General features: G+C 43.4%; 1 protein-coding gene across 1 annotated transcript in view; it reads left to right on the top strand.

The window, feature by feature from the left end:
• The window catches only part of alk (ALK receptor tyrosine kinase), a gene marked incomplete at both ends in the record, with an annotated part of 658,401 nt that overhangs the window by 364,491 nt on the left and 272,328 nt on the right, over positions 1–21,582 (top strand). Inside the window, one exon of the mRNA XM_083632425.1 lies at positions 8,607–8,811. Coding sequence (XP_083488551.1) covers positions 8,607–8,811 — 205 coding nt within the window. The remainder of the gene's footprint in view (positions 1–8,606; positions 8,812–21,582) is intronic.

The following is a 21,582-nucleotide window of genomic DNA, read 5'->3' as shown; positions in this document are numbered from 1 at the left end:
GGTCGGAGCCAATGACAGAGTTTGTAATAAGCCGGGAGCGAACATCCGGCTGCCACCGAAACAGTCGCTCCAATGGGAGAGCAGAGTAGAGCAGGGGAGGGTTTATCCCAGTTATGGAGACCTGCGGCGCCAGACTCCTCGGACGGAAGGGAGAGGAGGCTGGCCAGCGAGACTAATATTTGGGTAATAAATAATTGTTTAAAAAGGTAGATTAAAAAGACACAATATAGGATGAATCAGCGTGACGTCACTTTCCACCCAGAAATGCGGAACCCCGCGGCAGTTAATAGTATGCGTTGTCAAACAAACGTTAATATCTCAAAAACTATACATCACATCGCTTATATTTTCACATTCTGAGTGAGAGCAGAAGTAGCTCAAGAGTTTGATATATAATATTATGTATAATACAATTTTTTCCCCCACCCCTATTAGCTACTAGCTACATGGGATGGGTGTTACATATTAACATGGGCGAGAGTCGATACGCAGCCGTAACGCATCTGGTGTACATTGCCTGTTACGGTGAAACACTATCCTCTATTACACCAGCATCCACAGGCAGGACGAAATTGAGGCAGAAATCTCCTAATGGAATTCCAGTCTTGACTTTGTAGTTCGCTGTTAAAATCTGTACCCTGCTGATAATTGCTCCCAAGCAGGTATTTCTTCATCTCAGGTGGACAGCTAACCAGAGCTGATAGCTTTCTCCCTTTGGGCCCTTCAAGCCCTTGAAGGCTCAGTGTGAACGCGGCTTTGTATCAAACTGCTGCTGCTTGTGTATAAAGTGTGTGCAGTCGACATCACCCGCTGCTGCTTGTGTATAAAGTGTGTGCAGTCAACATCACCTGCAAACTTTCTGAAGCAAACTTTGTAGAAGAGCTCCTGCTGTCCTTGGCGCCTGTGTATGGAGCATGCAAATGGCGGAAGGGAGAGCAAATGAGGCTTAACTGGAGCTGCAATTTGAAGGCCTCCAAATTCACCAGTTTCTCAATGTTCTCAGGATTCAAGATTTTTATTGTCACTCCGTTGTACGAGTACACACGTCTGAAAGTCTTATGCTGTGGGCTCTGTTACAGACAAGGTGCAGGAGGTAAATAGTGCAAAAATCACAGCAAACAACAAATAGGGCGCAGAAACACAGCAAGCAACAAATAGACAATAAGGCAATAGTTAAAGCTCCCATACTGTGAAAATTGGTTTTGTGGGTCGTATAAAGTTGGAGGTGTTAAGTAACATCTGTAAAAGTATGAAATCACTTGCTGCATTCATTCCTCTCCCTCCCCTGCCACAAGATGAGCCACAGGAGAGGGCGGTTCAGAGTTCCAGAATTTGCATGGCTTTTACTACGTAGGTTGCCGCCAACCAATAGACGTCAAGCTAAAAATTCCCAGGGCCCGCACAGAGCCCGCCCCCTTACAAGCCCTGTCCTACAACTCCCGACAGCTGCCTGGAGGAACGCTGTTGTCTCGTCCGCTGTCCGCACAATGTCTGTTGGCTGCTGTGTTATGGTAGCATGGAAACATGTCAAGAACAATGAACTGAACCCATGGGTAAGTGTCATTATTACAGTTGTATTATATATACAGGGCTTGAAAACATAATTTCATTTTGTTGGGAACGTTAGTGGTGTAGGCTTACCTGCTTAACTGTTCTGCAACCTTACTGTAGGCTAACCTCAGCGAGCGAAAACAAATACCTTGTCCCGGTGGCACGGGCGTTAATTTGGACAAGGTTATGGACTAGTTGCAACAAGCTAATTGAGCTAATGTTAGCGTTGGCCATTAGTTAGCATGCTAGCCAAGCTTATAGTGTCTCTGGCTGACATAACAGAAGACAACCGACCAGCAACTGTAACAAATCTAGAAAGGTAACATTACTTTGGTGACCATGGGACTATATTGTCACCATGAACATTTTACTTCTAACACTAAAATAATGGAAGATAGCCTACAGTAGTTACTGGCTGTCTGATTATATGCAGCATACTGTAGCATTTCACTTCTGTGTTTGCAGCTCTCGTAAGTGTGTTTTGTAAACAGTTGTTGTGGCAGCCATAAAACATGAATAATGACACTACAAGAAATACTACTTCTCTGGAGGTTATTATGTCCTATTTTCCTTGAGACAGTTGGAAACATTTAGAATACATGGTCATTATTAAGGCTGTAGTTTGTGGGTAATATAGTTTTGGATTGCAGATTTCAAAGTTGAGCTAACTTTCCCGTTTGTGCCACTAGTACAACCAGTCTGACGTCCCCACCTACCAAGAGAGACCATGCAGGATAGTAGACGTCTTCAGGAGGAAGAGGATGAAGATCCTGCCATGCTTAGCTGACTTTCAGTACGCTATGTTTACCAACACATTTTTATTGTACACACAAATTTTTGTAAATATGAAAATTCAATAAATATAAAAATGTTATCTACCTTATTTCTAGCGGCCATGATGCCTATGCATTTTTCTTCCGGTGTGATCCTCCCAGCCTTGTTGCTGACAGCTTGACTCCCGTCTGGGCGAACGGAGCAAATCACTAATCAGGTCCAGCTTGGCAAAAATCTCGTAGATAAATATCCCTTTAACTCATTGAGTGCCAGCCACTTTTGGAGAACGGACGCTCCCAGTGCCAGAGTTTCAGAGCGTTTACTATGTAAACACCGAACACGGCCAAAGAACGATGAGACTCTATTGTATCATCAGCAAAAAAAAGTTTATTGATATCATTTTCTGTTCTTTAGTTATCAGCCGGAGAAGATAGGTTGTTTTCAGCAAAAACAGCCGTTTCAAATTAGAAGCTGAGATATTCAGCCTTTTGTGAAATGAAGCATTTCAAGCACATCACTGACTCTGAAGCTAATATTTTCTGATATAGTGACACCTCAAAAATAATTTCCTTCAATAAAACAGCGAAAACAAAGGAATTTTGTTTGGTAAAATAATATTTTTTAGCTGCAACCAGCAGCGCTGGCCCCTGCGTGCGCAGACCCTACACTTTCTTGCTGGTCTTGATTTACTGCTGGTGGGCATCAGATATTCTAGCTTGCCAATCTGTCCATCGAGCCTGCTGTCTGGGTCTGTCTGGGTCGGTGTTGTATGCTGCCCTGCGTGCCCCAACCCCCTCTACTGCAAACCCCTCCTCCGTGGGAGTGGCTCTGGTGGCTCTCTGCTGAGTTTGCTCTGCACTGAAAACCCAGCTTTTTTACAGCGTTCCGCGTGTATTTGTCACCGGCTTCCAGCGCTTCCAGTTGAGAATAATAACAACTCCACAACTAATCATGTGGATGGGGCTATCGCAGCGGACACGGAGGGGCTCAATTGTGGCAGCAGATTGGCTGCTGCAGGCACAGCTAACGTTATGCTTCATGCATATCGATGCATACGGATGCGATTTCCGTTTCCCCATGACTTCTTCTCTCTTTTTTCCTCGCCTTTCTCTAATCTGGAGAGCACTGTCGCCACCTAATGGGTCCATAAAATAGCTTTTACACATTCAACATCCACCATACTTTCACAGGAGATGGATCTGGCTTTGATCCACGTCCCACCGTCAAAAAACGCAATTGACGACTTTAGTCGTCATTGGCACTCAACGTTACTATTCGAATTGACGACTATAGTCGTCATTGGCACTCAATGAGTTAAGAACGCAGTGCGCAGCCTACTGTGGCTAATGTTAGCGGCTAGCTAGCTATGTTACATGGCAGTAAAATGCCACTAAATGACCAAATTGATTTAACTTTTAACCATTTAGAGTAACACTGTTTCCATACGGACCCCCAGTGTTGGTTAGTTGTTTATAACGTGACTATATTTATAACTTTTATAACGTACTCGGCTTAATTCGGCTCTTCAGCCAAAGAGTATAACAAAGGAAATGGCAAGCTGCAACAATAAGTCACGTTAAACCGGAACTTGTACCCACAATTATTTGTACAGTGGGGCATTCAAAAATAAGGTGGATAGAATAATCTATACATGAAAATCACAAATTTGCTACATAGTATGTGATGTACACTCTGTTTCCCCCCCGCTCACAGTCCTGTGTGCAGCCACGTCTCCTGGTAGAGGCAGTCCCATCCAAGGCAGCTGGCAGCATCGGAGAGCTCACTGCACCACTCACACACACACACACACACACACACACACACACACAAGTTAATATTCTCGGCTTGTAGCGTACGAATCGGGAGCTGTAACAGTGATCAAAGCGGCTGGATCAGGTGAGCTGGTGCTGCGCATTTACGCACAGGGGGGAGACCACGGCTTCAATGCGCAGATAATATCATCAAAGTTGCCAATTGATTTGTACTGCTGCCACCCATGGCTCATCCAACGGGTGTTTCTGCACTCCTCAGTTATCCCAGGACATTATTCAGGTGTTTGTTGTTTTTATGCCTCCGCCGGCGAAGCCAGGCCGAAGGCATTATGGATCCGGGTTGTCCGTCCGTACGTACGTACGTACGTACGGCCGGCCGTCCGTACGGATGTCCGTCCGTACGGATGTTTGTTAACGCCATATCTGAGGAACGCCTTGACGGAATTTCATCAGATTCGCCTTAAACATTCACTTAGGCTCAAGGATGATCTGATTACATTTTGGTGGTCCAAGGTCAAAGGTCAAGGTTACTGTGACCTCTCGAACGCCATTTTCAAGCTTGTTAACGCGATATCTGAGGAACAACTTGACGAAATTTCATCAGATTCGCCTTAAACATTCACTTAGGCTCAAGGATGATCTGATTAGATTTTGGTGGTCCAAGGTCAAAGGTCAAGGTCACTGTGACCTCTCGAACGCCATTTTCAAGCTTGTTAACGCAATATCTGAGGAACAACTTGACAAAATTTCATCAGATTCGCCTTAAACATTCACTTAGGCCCAAGGATGATCTGATTACATTTTGGTGGTCCAAGGTCAAAGGTCAAGGTCACTGTGACCTCTCAAACGCCATTTTCCTGCTTGTTAATGCGATATCTCACGAATGCCTTGACGGAATTTCATCAAATTTGCCTCAAACATCGCCTTAGACTCAAGGATGATCTGATTCGAGTTTGGTGGTCAAAGGTCAAAGGTCAAGGTGAGCTCTCAAACGCCATTTTCAAGCTTGTTAACGCGATATCTCAGGAATGCCTTGACGCAATTTAATCTAACTTGTCTCAAACATCGACTTCGACTCAAGGATGAACTGATTACATTTTGGTGGTCAAAGGTCAAGGTCACTGGGACCTCTCACACACCCAATTTCCAAGCTCTGTAACGCAACATCACAGGAGCGCCTTGACGGAATTTCTTCCAATTTGCCTCAAATGGCGATTTGGACTCAAGAATTAACTAATGGCGGAGGCATAAGTCCGCGTTGCGGTCGTTCTAGTTCTTCCTTGGAATTTTAAGAGAAGTTCAGTCATCAAACCTTATTTCCTTATTGAGTGACGAGCTGCGAGCATTAGACCTCATTGGCGCCTGGCCAATCCCAGTGCTTGACTGCTGCGTAGGCGGGCACAGGGCGTGGTTTTACCGGAACCGCGGTGGGTTCTGTAATAACGCGGCATGGAGCTGCCTTCAGTAGGCTGCTTTTCCCTTCTGGCTCCCATAGTGACAGGTCATGCTGTTAGGCTGCTCCACCCTGGAGACAGGTCATGCTGTTAGGCTGCTCCACCCTGGAGTGGCTGCCTTAATTCTCTCTCTGGCTCCCAGTGCGACATGGGTATTGTGTAATAATCAGAGACAGACTGCCACTGCTGTCTTGTTTTACTTAGTTTATATGTCTAGTTTTGGTTTACTCTGTGCTACTCCAGCCCTTCCTGGCTTTTAATGAGTGTCTTCCCCCCAACAACTTAATTGGCTAAGTAGCTACCGCTAGTGCTAATACTGTGAGTATACTGTAACACTAGTTCTCTTTGTCTCTGTATGAGTGCTGCAGAACCGGAGCGTGGCCGTCCAGTTGGTGGTGGGGGGGGGGGGGGGGGTTGGTGATCTCTCACCTATGCTTCACACTCCTCCCCTCTGTGTGTGTGTGTGTGTGTGTGTGTGTATGTGTGTGTGTGTGTGTGTGTGTGTGTGTGTGTGTGTGTGTGTGTGGTAACTTTGGCACTTTATTATTTGGATTGTATTCCCCTATTGGTTTTTCCCTCACTTTGCTGTGTGTGGACACAGGAGCTTGGTGAGTGCTCTCTATCCCAGCCTATGCCCCTCACTGGCCATATTGCAGAGTATACTTTTATATATTTTTTAGAGTTCTTAACTGATTAGAATAATACAACTTTTGTTTTTAATGTGTTGTTCGACCATCTTTAAGAGCGCCAATAAATATTGTAATCTTGGAGAATCCTTGTCTCAGTCCATCATTTATGGTCACATGTTTCATGAGGATCTGTGTGCTTTTTCTGGTTGAAATGTTAAAGGGACAGTCTACCCTAAACTGTTTTTATGTTAAAGGGACAGTCTACCCTAAACTGTTTTTATGTTAAAGGGACAGTCTACCCTAAACTGTTTTTATGTTAAAGGGACAGTCTACCCTAAACTGTTTTTATGGTGAATACTGGCCTTGCCACGGCCTGGCCACATGTTGTCAGATATAGCAGCAACATTAAAGAACAAACTTTGAATAGCAAAAAAATAAATACTGTACAAGACAAAAGAATGATCTGTTGTCAAAATGCACTGATGTCAAAAGTGACTCAATATTGGCATATATTCCACGACAGAGAATCAAAATGCCAGCAGACAGAACATCAGCCCTTTCTCAAGATTCAAGATTTTTATTGTCACTCCGTAGTATCACGTGTGAAATTCTTGTGCTGTGGACTCCGTTACAACATAGTGCAAAATAACAGGGCATATAGGTGCAGGAAAACAAGAGAAACAACAAGCAATAAGCAATTCTCTCATCCTCCACCTGTGTGAATCTACAGCAGAATACCAAATGTACACACAGATAATGGCAAAGCTCTGTTTGAGTAAGTATAGTTTGTTACAATCTGATTCACCATTATCCAGAGGTGAGAGTGCAGTCTGGGGATGGAAACAAACAAACTCAAATGATTAAGGCAACAACCCCGTGTAATGAAAAAATAAGTTCTCTGTTCACGACAGCTTTATTAGATCTGCAAAAACCTCCATAGCAGCACGCCCACTCTGTGTTCACTTCAGTGGAAAACAAAAGAAACACCAGCCGCCCTCCAATGGTTCCTGCAAACGATGCAAATAATACATTTTACACCATTTTAGCTTTACTTTTTTTCCCTTCTCTGGTTTTTGCAACTTTCCCTCATGAACACTGCTTTTCTTAAATGAGCACTTTGAAAATGGATTGTCCTCCTTTCAAGCTGAGACTCTTTGTGCCCCCCCTCCCCCCCGCACACGCACACACACACACACACTCACACGCACACGCACACACACACACACACACACACACACACACACACACACACACACACACACGCAGCTTCTGATTAACTTCCTGCTTGAATGAACGCAATAATTTTGAAAGTGAAATGGGACTTCATATCAAAGCCACACACAAAAAGGCACTTTAGTTTTTCACCCACTGCTTTCCCCTTTTTGTCTTTCTTGCTAGAGTCATTGACTGCTCTCATTCAAAGCGTCGGTATTTCGTGCATTTTCATCAAGTGCTCCTCTCAGCCATTGGATGGAAACCATTTGAAATCGTAGCCCCTCATCGTGTCCTTCTTGTTGTTCAATGTTGAGAGATTTGAATTATGGAGAATATCCCAGTCAGCTTGCTGCTGCTATGCTACATCGCAGCAACTGCCCGCTCCTGCAGGTTCTCCCTGTACAACATCCGCAAAATCCTTCCGTTTCTCACAAGGGAAGCGACACAACTCCTGGTCCAGGCACTGGTCATCTCTCGCCTGGACTACTGCAATGTTCTTCTGGCTGGGCTACCTGCTGTAGCCATCCGACCGCTTCAGCTCATTCAGAACACTACTGCAGACCGTCTGGTGTTCAACCAACCCAAATTCTCTCATGTCACTCCCCTCTTCCAGGACCTTCACTGGCTTCCCATCTTGGCACACATTCAATTCAAAACACTGGTTCTGGCCTACAGGGCAGTACACCAGACAGCCCCCCTGTACTTACAATCTATGGTCAGGCTCCAAATCTCTCACCGTTCCCTCCGCTCCTCCACCAGTGCAGGACGCCTCGCCCCTCCTCCACTACGGGGGCTCAAAAGTCGCTCATCCCGTTCTCGACTCTTCTCGTCCCTGGCACCTCAATGGTGGAACGAGCTTCCACCTTCGGTCAGGACGGCCGAATCACTGCCGATCTTTCGGAAAAGACAAACACACCTTTTCAGGCTCCATCTGGGCCCTTCTTGATCTAACTTCTCTCTCTTAAAAATAAAAAATAAAAAATCTAAACTAACCTTAACTTGTACCACTGTTCCTTCAGAAGTTGTAGTACTGTGTTACATAGTTGATTGCTCTATTGCTGACAAAAATGTGTTATTGTAAGTCGCTTTGGATAAAAGCGTCTGCCAAATGACGTAATGTAATGCTGCGTTCAGCCGCAATAACCAGGTATGTTATCTCAGTCTCTCTCATCTTCTCTTACATGGTCCTTCTGTGTATCTCTCTCTCTCAGGTCAGTTCCTCTGGGTGAAAGGTTCAGCCTTCGGGGGGCCCTGGGTGCTGAGTCCCTGGCTGTGGGGAGGCCAGGGCCCCTGTGGCCTGGACATGGCCGTGTTCCTCCACCCCAAGCAGAGCGGGCAATACACCATATGGCTCATAGAGCGAGACAAACCCCCGCTCGCCCTGCTCTCCACCGACACGCTGCCACGCATCACAGGGTAAGCTCTTGTTTCACATCATGTATGTACACCAGCCTATGTAGCAGGGTGGAGTTTGAGCCAATATGTTTCATCACATAATGTATGTACACCAGCCTATGTAGCAGGGTGGAGTTTGAGCCAATACCTTTCATCACATCAGGTATGTACACCAGCCTATGTAGCAGGGTGGAGTTTGAGCCAATACATTTCATCACATCATGTATGTACACCAGCCTATGTAGCAGGGTGGAGTTTGAGCCAATATGTTTCATCACATAATGTATGTACACCAGCCTATGTAGCAGGGTGGAGTTTGAGCCAATACGTTTCATCACATCATGTATGCACACCAGCCTATGTAGCAGGGTGGAGTTTGAGCCAATATGTTTCATCACATCATGTATGCACACCAGCCTATGTAGCAGGGTGGAGTTTGAGCCAATACATTTCATCACATAATGTATGTACACCAGCCTATGTAGCAGGGTGGAGTTTGAGCCAATATGTTTCATCACATCATGTATGTACACCAGCCTATGTAGCAGGGTGGAGTTTGGGCCAATACGTTTCATCACATAATGTATGTACACCAGCCTATGTAGCAGGGTGGAGTTTGAGCCAATATGTTTCATCACATAATGTATGTACACCAGCCTATGTAGCAGGGTGGAGTTTGAGCCAATACGTTTCATCACATCATGTATGCACACCAGCCTATGTAGCAGGGTGGAGTTTGAGCCAATACGTTTGATCACATCATGTATGTACACCAGCCTATGTAGCAGGGTGGAGTTTGAGCCAATACATTTCATCACATAATGTATGTACACCAGCCTATGTAGCAGGGTGGAGTTTGAGCCAATACATTTCATCACATCATGTATGCACACCAGCCTATGTAGCAGGGTGGAGTTTGAGCCAATATGTTTCATCACATAATGTATGTACACCAGCCTATGTAGCAGGGTGGAGTTTGAGCCAATACGTTTCATCACATCATGTATGTACACCAGCCTATGTAGCAGGGTGGAGTTTGAGCCAATACGTTTCATCACATCATGTATGCACACCAGCCTATGTAGCAGGGTGGAGTTTGAGCCAATATGTTTCATCACATCATGTATGTACACCAGCCTATGTAGCAGGGTGGAGTTTGAGCCAATACGTTTCATCACATAATGTATGTACACCAGCCTATGTAGCAGGGTGGAGTTTCAGCCAATACATTTCATCACATCATGTATGTACACCAGCCTATGTAGCAGGGTGGAGTTTGAGCCAATATATTTCATCACATAATGTATGTACACCAGCCTATGTAGCAGGGTGGAGTTTGAGCCAATACATTTCATCACATCATGTATGTACACCAGCCTATGTAGCAGGGTGGAGTTTGAGCCAATATGTTTCATCACATCATGTATGTACACCAGCCTATGTAGCAGGGTGGAGTTTGAGCCAATACATTTCATCACATAATGTATGTACACCAGCCTATGTAGCAGGGTGGAGTTTGAGCCAATACATTTCATCACATAATGTATGTACACCAGCCTATGTAGCAGGGTGGAGTTTGAGCCAATATGTTTCATCACATAATGTATGTACACCAGCCTATGTAGCAGGGTGGAGTTTGAGCCAATACGTTTCATCACATCATGTATGTACACCAGCCTATGTAGCAGGGTGGAGTTTGAGCCAATATGTTTCATCACATAATGTATGTACACCAGCCTATGTAGCAGGGTGGAGTTTGAGCCAATATGTTTCATCACATAATGTATGTACACCAGCCTATGTAGCAGGGTGGAGTTTGAGCCAATACGTTTCATCACATAATGTATGCACACCAGCCTATGTAGCAGGGTGGAGTTTGAGCCAATACATTTCATCACATCATGTATGTACACCAGCCTATGTAGCAGGGTGGAGTTTGAGCCAATACATTTCATCACATAATGTATGTACACCAGCCTATGTAGCAGGGTGGAGTTTGAGCCAATACGTTTCATTACATAATGTATGTACACCAGCCTATGTAGCAGGGTGGAGTTTGAGCCAATATGTTTCATTACATAATGTATGTACACCAGCCTATGTAGCAGGGTGGAGTTTGAGCCAATATGTTTCATTACATAATGTATGTACACCAGCCTATGTAGCAGGGTGGAGTTTGAGCCAATACATTTCATCACATAATGTATGTACACCAGCCTATGTAGCAGGGTGGAGTTTGAGCCAATATGTTTCATTACATAATGTATGTACACCAGCCTATGTAGCAGGGTGGAGTTTGAGCCAATATGTTTCATCACATCATGTATGTACACCAGCCTATGTAGCAGGGTGGAGTTTGGGCCAATACGTTTCATCACATAATGTATGTACACCAGCCTATGTAGCAGGGTGGAGTTTGAGCCAATACATTTCAGTCAAGCTCAATTTGAACTTGAACTGGGAAGCAGTTCAAACTTGAATTTGAACTAATTAATAGTAATCATTAAAACAAAATCTGGATTCCTAAGAATGTGATACCGACATAAAAGCTTCTGAGAGTGAAGAGGAGAAAAATCATGTATTCAATCTTTTTTTAATGCATCATGAGTGAATATTACATTTAATTTGGTGTTTAATGCAAATTAGCAAAAATACATTGGAACTGAATTGCAAAATATTCAGTTAATTGGGTTTGTTGATGTTGACCTGTTACCTTTATGCTGATTTTGCAACTGTCAGTATGTAGATTGTACCTTATGCTTACAAATTCTGTGCCGTTCACACGTCTTCAGTGTTTCTTATCTACCTCCTCATATTCTAATACTGCTTCATACCACTTGTTGCAGTTGCATGTACACGCAAAAAAATATCCATGAGGTGGAAAATGCCTCGATGAGCTCAACAACCTCAAACATACAGTAAAACCGCGCACCTTAATAATAATTATTATTATTCACGTGAATAAAGCAGCAAGCATATGTGAAGCGAATAGAGTTATATGAACCATCTAATCACTGGAGCCGGCGAATATCACTGTCCTCCTGTAAGATTCAAGATTCAAGATTTTTATTGTCACTCCGTATCACGTGTGAAATTCTTGTGCTGTGGACTCCGTTTACAACATAGTACAAAATAACAGGGCATATGGGTGCAGGAAAACAAGAGAAACAACAAGCAATAAGGCAGTAAAGTGATAAGACAAGTCAGAGACAGTGGCATATTCACTGCACATAGGTGCACATGTCATGTACATACTTTAAACATACTTAAACATAATTGACATTCTGTTTGCACAGGTGCAAATAGCATATACCTAATTAAGCATACAATTAAACATTAGACATACGTAATGGTAGCAGCTACAGTACGGTACAGCTACTACACTATTTGTGTATGTTAAGGAGTCTCGTGACCTGCGGGAAGAAACTGTTCCTCAAGCGATTTGTGCGTGCTTTTGGAACCCTGTATCTCCTCCCTGAGGGTAGCAGGGAGAACAGGCTGTTGTGGGGGTGGTTTGTGTCTTTGATGATCTTCAGGGACCTCCTGAGGCCTGTAACCTTTCCACCAAGCTTGTTTACAGTATCTTTAACGCCACGCTAGGCGTCACTGAGGTGGAAGTGTATGTGCACGAGCAGCCATGCATGCTGCTCGCCAATCAAGGGCCTCATCACAGACAAAACGCTCGCGGCTCTTGAATCTACGAGGCAAATTCTCACTCAGAGCCTGTTATTATTGAGTCGCTCGGATGGGGAAGGAAACCTATCATGTAAATAGCTCCATTAGCGGGAGTGAGAGAGAACGTTCAGCTGAATGAAATGATGGCACCCTCGTTGAGATTATTTGAGAGAGAGAGAGAGAGAGAGAGAGAGAGAGAGAGAGAGAGAGAGAGAGAGAGAGGTTGTTTCACAGTATAGCTGCCCCCTGATCAGCAGTGAATGGAGGCACATAACCTTTCTGTGTGTCTAATCCTTCATTAACATGAAGTGTTAAGTCGTGTAGTTCTGAGTACTACACGACGCACACAGCTACAGTAGAGCCTGAGCGGGTGAGAGAGGCCAGCGGTATTCAGCGTCCAGTTGCCAAGGTGGATATTTTTAAGTCATATATTTATATATTTTAATTTGGATTCATACGCGGACACGCCTACACCGTTATTAGCGCGGCCGCACTGTACTCTGGGGTGCTTTATTGTGTGTGGGAAGTCGGAATACAGAAAGCAATTCCCAGCACTTCAGAGCATTGGAATCGTATGAATGTCATGCTTTATGCATCTCTCTCTCTCGATCTCTGTGTGTGTGTGTGTGTGTGTGTGTGTGTGTGTGTGTGTGTGTGTGTGTGTGTGTGTGTGTGTGTATTTGTGCCGGTGTGTTTTGGTAAGGGAGCACACCGGGGACATGCTCATTACATGTGTGACGGATTAGAATGTGCATTTGTGTGCTCTCATTTGTAGTCAGAGGCTGACATCCGCCCACACAACCTCTCTCTCTCTCTCTCTCTCTCTCTCTCTCTCTCTCTCTCTCTCTCTCCCTCCCTCTCTCTCTCTCTCTCTCTCTCTCTCTCTCCCCTCTCTCTCTCTCTCTCCCTCTCTCTCGCTCTCTCTCTCTCTCTCTCTCTCTCTCTCCTCTCTCTCTCTCTCTCCCTCTCTCTCTCTCTCTCCCTCTCTCTCTCTCTCTTTCTCTCTCTCTCTATCTCTTTCTCCCCCTGGAAGCATCGCACAGCCAACCTCCCTCCATTGCTGCGCCAACGGGAGAACACTTGTATCAGAAAATGAGAGGGAAATGAGGGAGAAAACAAAAGCAAGATGCACCTTCCCTGGACATTAGAAGACTCAGTCAGATTACTAAATACCTGACCATTAGAAGACACAGTCAGATTACTAAATACCTGACCATTAGAAGACTCAGTCAGATTACTAAATACCTGACCATTAGAAGACTCAGTCAGATTACTAAATACCTGACCATTAGAAGACTCAGTCAGATTACTAAATACCTGACCATTAGAAGACTCAGTCAGATTACTAAATACCTGACCATTAGAAGACTCAGTCAGATTACTAAATACCTGACCATTAGAAGACTCAGTCAGATTACTAAATACCTGACCATTAGAAGACTCAGTCAGATTACTAAATACCTGACCATTAGAAGACTCAGTCAGATTACTAAATACCTGACCATTAGAAGACTCAGTCAGATTACTAAATACCTGACCATTAGAAGACTCAGTCAGATTACTAAATACCTGACCATTAGAAGACTCAGTCAGATTACTAAATACCTGACCATTAGAAGACACAGTCAGATTACTAAATACCTGACCATTAGAAGACTCAGTCAGATTACTAAATACCTGACCATTAGAAGACTCAGTCAGATTACTAAATACCTGACCATTAGAAGACTCAGTCAGATTACTAAATACCTGACCATTAGAAGACACAGTCAGATTACTAAATACCTGACCATTAGAAGACTCAGTCAGATTACTAAATACCTGACCATTAGAAGACTCAGTCAGATTACTAAATACCTGACCATTAGAAGACACAGTCAGATTACTAAATACCTGACCATTAGAAGACTCAGTCAGATTACTAAATACCTGACCATTAGAAGACTCAGTCAGATTACTAAATACCTGACCATTAGAAGACTCAGTCAGATTACTAAATACCTGACCATTAGAAGACTCAGTCAGATTACTAAATACCTGACCATTAGAAGACTCAGTCAGATTACTAAATACCTGACCATTAGAAGACTCAGTCAGATTACTAAATACCTGACCATTAGAAGACTCAGTCAGATTACTAAATACCTGACCATTAGAAGACTCAGTCAGATTACTAAATACCTGACCATTAGAAGACTCAGTCAGATTACTAAATACCTGACCATTAGAAGACTCAGTCAGATTACTAAATACCTGACCATTAGAAGACTCAGTCAGATTACTAAATACCTGACCATTAGAAGACACAGTCAGATTACTAAATACCTGACCATTAGAAGACTCAGTCAGATTACTAAATACCTGACCATTAGAAGACTCAGTCAGATTACTAAATACCTGACCATTAGAAGACTCAGTCAGATTACTAAATACCTGACCATTAGAAGACACAGTCAGATTACTAAATACCTGACCATTAGAAGACTCAGTCAGATTACTAAATACCTGACCATTAGAAGACTCAGTCAGATTACTAAATACCTGACCATTAGAAGACACAGTCAGATTACTAAATACCTGACCATTAGAAGACTCAGTCAGATTACTAAATACTAGGGGTGTCACAATATATCGTCCCACGAAATTTCGCGATAGTAAAACGTCACGATATGTATCGTTGAGATGAAATCTCATATCGCAAAAAAAATTTTTTTTTTTTTTTTTTTTTTTAAAGAGACTAAGAAACGTCTTTGTTTGTTGAAGTTCAATGTGTGGAAAGTAGTTCAGTTGAACAAGTCTCTGAAGAGACACATGAGAAGTTATACAGGAGAGAAACCATTGAATTGAGTTTCTGGCAAAACTGTTTACTTGACAGGAAAAACTGAAGATGCATAAAAAATAGATTAAGAAAAGTCTTGTTGTTTGAGTTTGAAGAAAAACTGAAGATGCATAATGAGAATTTATACTGCTGAGAAACCTTTTAGTTCAAAGTAAATCTAAGTGACGGTGTAACTAATTCTATTTCAAGATAAGCCTTATCTCCAATCTCATGTTTTTTCTAGTTGTTATTGTAATAACAATTTCCCACAACAGCATGTTTTGTATTTGTGCATTTCAAATAAAATACTACTTTTCCAGTCATATATTGTCATTATTCAAGTTTAAAAAAATATTGTTAAAATCGTATCGTATCGTATCGTTATCGTGAACCCAGTATCGTGATACATGTACGTATCGTATCGTGAACTGAGTGTATCGTGACACCCCTACTAAATACCTGACCATTAGAAGACTCAGTCAGATTACTAAATACCTGACCATTAGAAGACTCAGTCAGATTACTAAATACCTGACCATTAGAAGACACAGTCAGATTACTAAATACCTGACCATTAGAAGACTCAGTCAGATTACTAAATACCTGACCATTAGAAGACTCAGTCAGATTACTAAATACCTGACCATTAGAAGACTCAGTCAGATTACTAAATACCTGACCATTAGAAGACACAGTCAGATTACTAAATACCTGACCATTAGAAGACTCAGTCAGATTACTAAATACCTGACCATTAGAAGACTCAGTCAGATTACTAAATACCTGAGCATTAGAAGACTCAGTCAGAGTGCCTCTCCTGGACATTAGAAGACTCAGTCAGAGTGCCTCTCCTGGACATTGTGATAGCAATGTAGATGCAATGTGATAGCATCTAAACTGGGCTAGATGCAATGTCATAGCATCTAAACTGTGCTAGATGCAATGTGATAGCATCTAAACTGTGCTAGATGCAATGTAATATAGCATCTAAACTGTGCTAGATGCAATGTAATATAGCATCTAAACTGTGCTAGATGCAATGTGATAGCATCTAAACTGTGCTAGATGCAATGTGATAGCATCTAAACTGTGCTAGATGCAATGTGATAGCATCTAAACTGGGCTAGATGCAATGTGATAGCATCTAAACTGTGCTAGATGCAATGTAATATAGCGTCTAAACTGTGCTAGATGCAATGCGATAGCATCTAAACTGTGCTAGATGCAATGTGATAGCATCTAAACTGGGCTAGATGCAATGTGATAGCATCTAAACTGGGCTAGATGCAATGTGATAGCATCTAAACTGGGCTAGATGCAATGTGATAGCATCTAAACTGGGCTAGATGCAATGTAATATGGGGACTGCCCCCTAGTCCGATACCTCACGAGTCCGATACCTCACGAGTCCGACACCTCATGGTTTTGGGTTAGGGTCTGGGGGAGGTTAGGTTTAGGCGTGGGGGTGGGAGAGGTTAGGTTTTGGGTTAGGGTCTGGGGGAGGTTAGGTTTAGGCGTGGGGGTGGGAGAGGTTAGGTTTTGGGTTAGGGTCTGGGGGAAGTTAGCCTCTTTTTTCGGACTTGTGAGGTGTCGGACTCGTGAGGTATCGGACTCGTGCCATGGCACATGTAATATAGCATCTAAACTGTGCTAGATGCAATGTGATAGCATCTAAACTGTGCTAGATGCAATGTGATAGCATCTAAACTGGGCTAGATGCAATGTGATACAGTAGCATCTAAACTGGGCTATATGCAATGTGATAGCATCTAAACCAGGGGCACTCAATTAAAATTCTAAGAGGTCCAGATAGAGAAAATGTCCTCAAGCGAAGGTCCGGAACATTGAGCTTGCGTTATGATTCAGTCCCATTGAACTTAGGCTACTTCAATGATTGCAGTAGCCTAATGGTACAACGTCTGTATGTAGTCAATGACTGACTGTTAAATCAAAATAAACATCAATAATGTTTATTTACAGTTTTCATATTTAACTGGATTAATTATAAATAACTAGCCTACACTAATAATAAATACATGTTCTTTTCTCATTTCAAGTAAAATAATGGCTGCATTTAGAAATAACACAACAGAGTGCTTTGGAAAAATTTGCATCTTAAAATAAAGTGCTTTAATTTTAGAAAAATAAGTTCCCCCTTGTCTTCCTTTTCTTAACTCCATTTCACATTTTATCAGTCAGGCTCTCAGCCAACAAACCTCCTTTTCTCTTGATAGAAGTGAGCTCCCACTCTGTTTGTCTGTGCCTGCCTGCCTGTCTGTCTGTCTTTCTATCTATCGGTCGCTCGCAATGCAAACTTTGCATGCCGGTGTGTGTGCGCCCTGGATTTGAGTGTGTGTGTGCTCATGTGTGGCACTTCCATAGACAGCTGGTCAGGATCGCATCACACTTCACGAGACATACTGGTTTTGAACTGCTCGTGAGACCAATAAATGAACATGAGTCTGCCTGCTCTGGATTAAAACTAAAGCTTTGTTTTCGCGGTCTACTCGTTTCTTTTGAGCACGCGATGTGAAATACTTCTCTCGCATTTCTCTGAGTCTCACCTCTCCTCCGCCGTGTGTCAACTCTCCCGCAGCAGCAGCAGGCAGAATCGATTCGCTTGTTGATTGGCTGAGTAGCATCACGTGTGATGATTTACAGCGCATGCATTGGTCTGTGAGCTTCCTGACAGATAAACCAGTACCGTAAAGGCTAGAAAAGCATGTGCCGGTTAAAATAGAAATGCTCCGTGAAAATGTAACCATTCAGTGATTTGTAGGTTATAGGGCTCGGTCCGGATAGGATGGCGTCTGGGTCCGGATGCGGACCGGAGTCCGGACTTTGAGGATCGCTGATCTAAACTGTGCTAGATGCAATGTGATAGCATCTAAACTGGGCTAGATGCAATGTGATAGCATCTAAACTGTGCTAGATGCAATGTGATAGCATCTAAACGGGATCATGTCTATGTTCCCCGGGTTCTATGTTCCCCGGGTTCTATATTCCCCGTTTTTCACTAACCTCTCCCAGCCCCCACGCCAAACCTAACCTCCCCCCATGCCTAAACCTAACCTCCCCCAGACCCTAACCCAAAACCTAACCTCTCCCACCCCCACGCCTAAACCTAAGGTCGGCATTGCGGGTGGTCGGCATAGCGGGTGGACACCATTTGGGAAAAACGGGGAACATAGGACCCGGGGAACATAGGACCCGGGGAACATAGGGATGACCCCATCTAAACTGTGCTAGATGCAATGCGATAGCATCTAAACTGGGCTAGATGCAATGTGATAGCATCTAAACTGCTAGATGCAATGTGATAGCATCTAAACTGTGCTAGATTAAGGTGACCAGATTTCCCAAATGAAAATCGGGGACATTTTGTGGTCTACTAGGGGGGCCCAGGGAAGGCTGTGCCCCCCCGTCTTTTAGAAAATTGTGTACATTTTACAGTCAAATGTATAAATCTGGTGCACTTTGAGAGCAAAAGTAAGAGGCTAGATCTATGAAGAACTTTGTGATTTTGAAACAATTGAAAAAGAAGCAGTGGTTACTAATGGTTACTAGTTATCTGGCACATTTTACCACAAATTAGACAGCCTTGGTATGGGAAATAGGCTACTGGTGTATTGTGTAGAGTGGCAGGAACATAGAGAGGGACAACTTCTCTCTTTGACCTCACCAACTGGTGGATAATTTATTTCCACAAAACAAAAACATTACAGTAGTGATTTATTACCTCAGTAAACACTTTCCTTGAGTTTAGGGTGTCGCTCACCAGTTTCAAGTATTCAATGGCCACATGACCATATTAACTGCTAATTTAATATTAAATGCTGACAAAATAATTTAAAAAATCATGTTAATACTAAAAGGCAATTTTAATGATTAAAATTGTAATCTAGAGATAAATATGACCTATTGTGTTAATTTAAACCAGGGGTTATCAAAGTTTTGATGGCTGAAGGCCAATTTAGGGAACAGTAGGCTAATGACTAGATAACAATGATCCATCGCCAATCATGTTAAAAATTGACATTTTTTTCAATGGAGTTTGGTGTACATAAAAACGTTACTGACTTCTCTACAAAAACGTTTTGAGTTAGTTACTGCACTTACTTACCAGATAGCTTTACTGTACTTTTAACTACCGGTATTCAAAACAACTGGGATGGATAACCCGCTGAATGGGGTCCGGTAAACAAGGACGGTAGCAAAAGCAGCAAGCAGACGCCGCCTCTCGTTCGCCACCTCTGGGGCTTCGGTTGCGGGCGGCTGGGTCCTGGGAAAACCACGCACGGGCAGAGGGAGAACATCTACTCTGTGATCTACTCTGTCACACACAGGCAGCACTTTGCACAACGTGCACAACGACAGGCTTTTGTGGTGCCGCAAATGCTCTGTTATCGAGTTTCTTGCCAGTATTATTATTTGACTTTGTGGCCAAAATCGGGGACATTTTCGGGGACAGCTCCAGCCGGGGACAGAGCACCGAAATCGGGGACTGTCCCCGAAAATCGGGGACGTCTGGTCACCTTATGCTAGATGCAATGTGATAGCATCTAAACTGTGCTAGATGCACTCATGAAACTTGACAGGTGTGCCATTGACAAAAAAATGAAGGCTGAGTTGGAAAATGTGTGTGATCCGATTAGTGTATATCAGCACAGTGGGCCAGGCAGTGAAGGACTTTCCTCTTCAGAGGCTGCCAGCCCACACGTCACAATCCTGCAAGTGTAGAGACAGAGGGTGAGAGAGGGGGACTGAAACACTCTGTGTGTGTGTGTGTGTGTGTGTGTGTGTGTGTGTGTGTGTGTGTGTGTGTGTGTCTGCCCGTCTGTTTCTGTCAGTATGCTGTTTCTTTGTGTACGGTACGTGCACATGTGTGTGTGTGATGTGTCGCTACATGTACTGCTACTGTGTCTGACATTAGGAGACTTACTGTAGGTTTTGTCAGTCAGGTGGTTAAACCTTCAGGGGGTCACAGCTGCAGTACCCCACTGTCACGTCTCATCAGAGGGCTCTCTCTCTCTCTGTGTGCTCTCTCCCTTTTTCCCTACCCACTTTCAAATGAGTTACCTCGAGGTGTCCTCCATCACAGACTCCCCCATCTCTCTCTCTCTCACGTGTGTGTGTGTGTGTGTGTGTGTGTGTGTGTGTGTGTGTGTGTGGTGTCTATTGCAAGATCCGTATAATGTTCTAAAATTATGAGTATAGATGTAAAAACCAACCAATGTGTCAAAATGCATCAACGTCTGGAAAGTGCTGTATGTCACCACAGCGCAGAATTACACCACCTTTTAAAGCACAGTCACATGACACCGCCTTTTAAAGCACAGAGTCACATGACACCGCCTTTTAAAGCACACAGTCACATGACACCGCCTTTTAAAGCACAGAGTCACATGACACCGCCTTTTAAAGCACAGAGTCAACATTGTCTTAAAGCTGATCCAGAGCCTGTTTACTATGGTGGAAGGTCTACTCCAGAGGTTCTCAAATGTTTTTCAGCCAAGGACCCCTTACAAGAAAGAAAATATGCCGGGGACCCCCTCATTCTGATTTGTGATTTTGGGCTAAGCTTAATTGTTTCCACGGTAACGTGCTTGACTTTTAAATTGATAGGCTCTGGAATGAGCTCCACCAGGACTTAAAAGCCTCTGCTTCTGTGGAGATCTTCAAGGGGCAGCTGAAGACCCACCTTTTCAGACAGGCGTTTGGCGTTTGGACTTTTGTAGATGGAACTGTTGAATTTGTACTCTGAACTTCTGAGTCTGTATGTTGTGTATTATCTTTATGCCCTTTTTGCTGTATTTTATATTTTGTTGGATTTTATATTTTGACTTTAAACCACTGTGAAGCGCACTGTGCATCCGTGCTGAGAAGGGTGCTATACAAATAAAGTTTGACTTACTAGGTTTGTTAGATTAGAATATAATCCATGAACCATTTTAGATTTAAGCATAACATATTTTTGTTGAACTATGAAGCTTTTGCAAAATAAAGAGTTTTTATTTCTATTTTCCTGAAAACTTTTCGCGGACCCCCTTGCAAAGTTAACCTGACGCTGCCAGATGGACGGTTAGCTTCACATTACGTTTCACTAAACCAGTCCATCTGGCAATGCAGTAATCCAACCCGCTGGCGGAGGCGGACACTTTTTCCAAGCTACTTGGCAGGTGATTGGATGACCCATCTGTCTATCACCGCTGGTGCATGTTAACTTCAACCAATCAGATCGCCATGCCTCTGACGTCACGTTTGCGACCGGAGGAAGGTGCCTGTGCCTGTAGAGTAAC

The sequence above is a fragment of the Poromitra crassiceps genome (genome assembly GCF_964638095.1).
Source record: "Poromitra crassiceps genome assembly, chromosome: 3".
Taxonomy (NCBI): Eukaryota; Metazoa; Chordata; class Actinopteri; order Beryciformes; family Melamphaidae; genus Poromitra; species Poromitra crassiceps.
The sequence above is the reverse complement of the archived record's forward strand: the minus strand, read 5'-3'. Positions and strand labels throughout refer to the sequence as shown.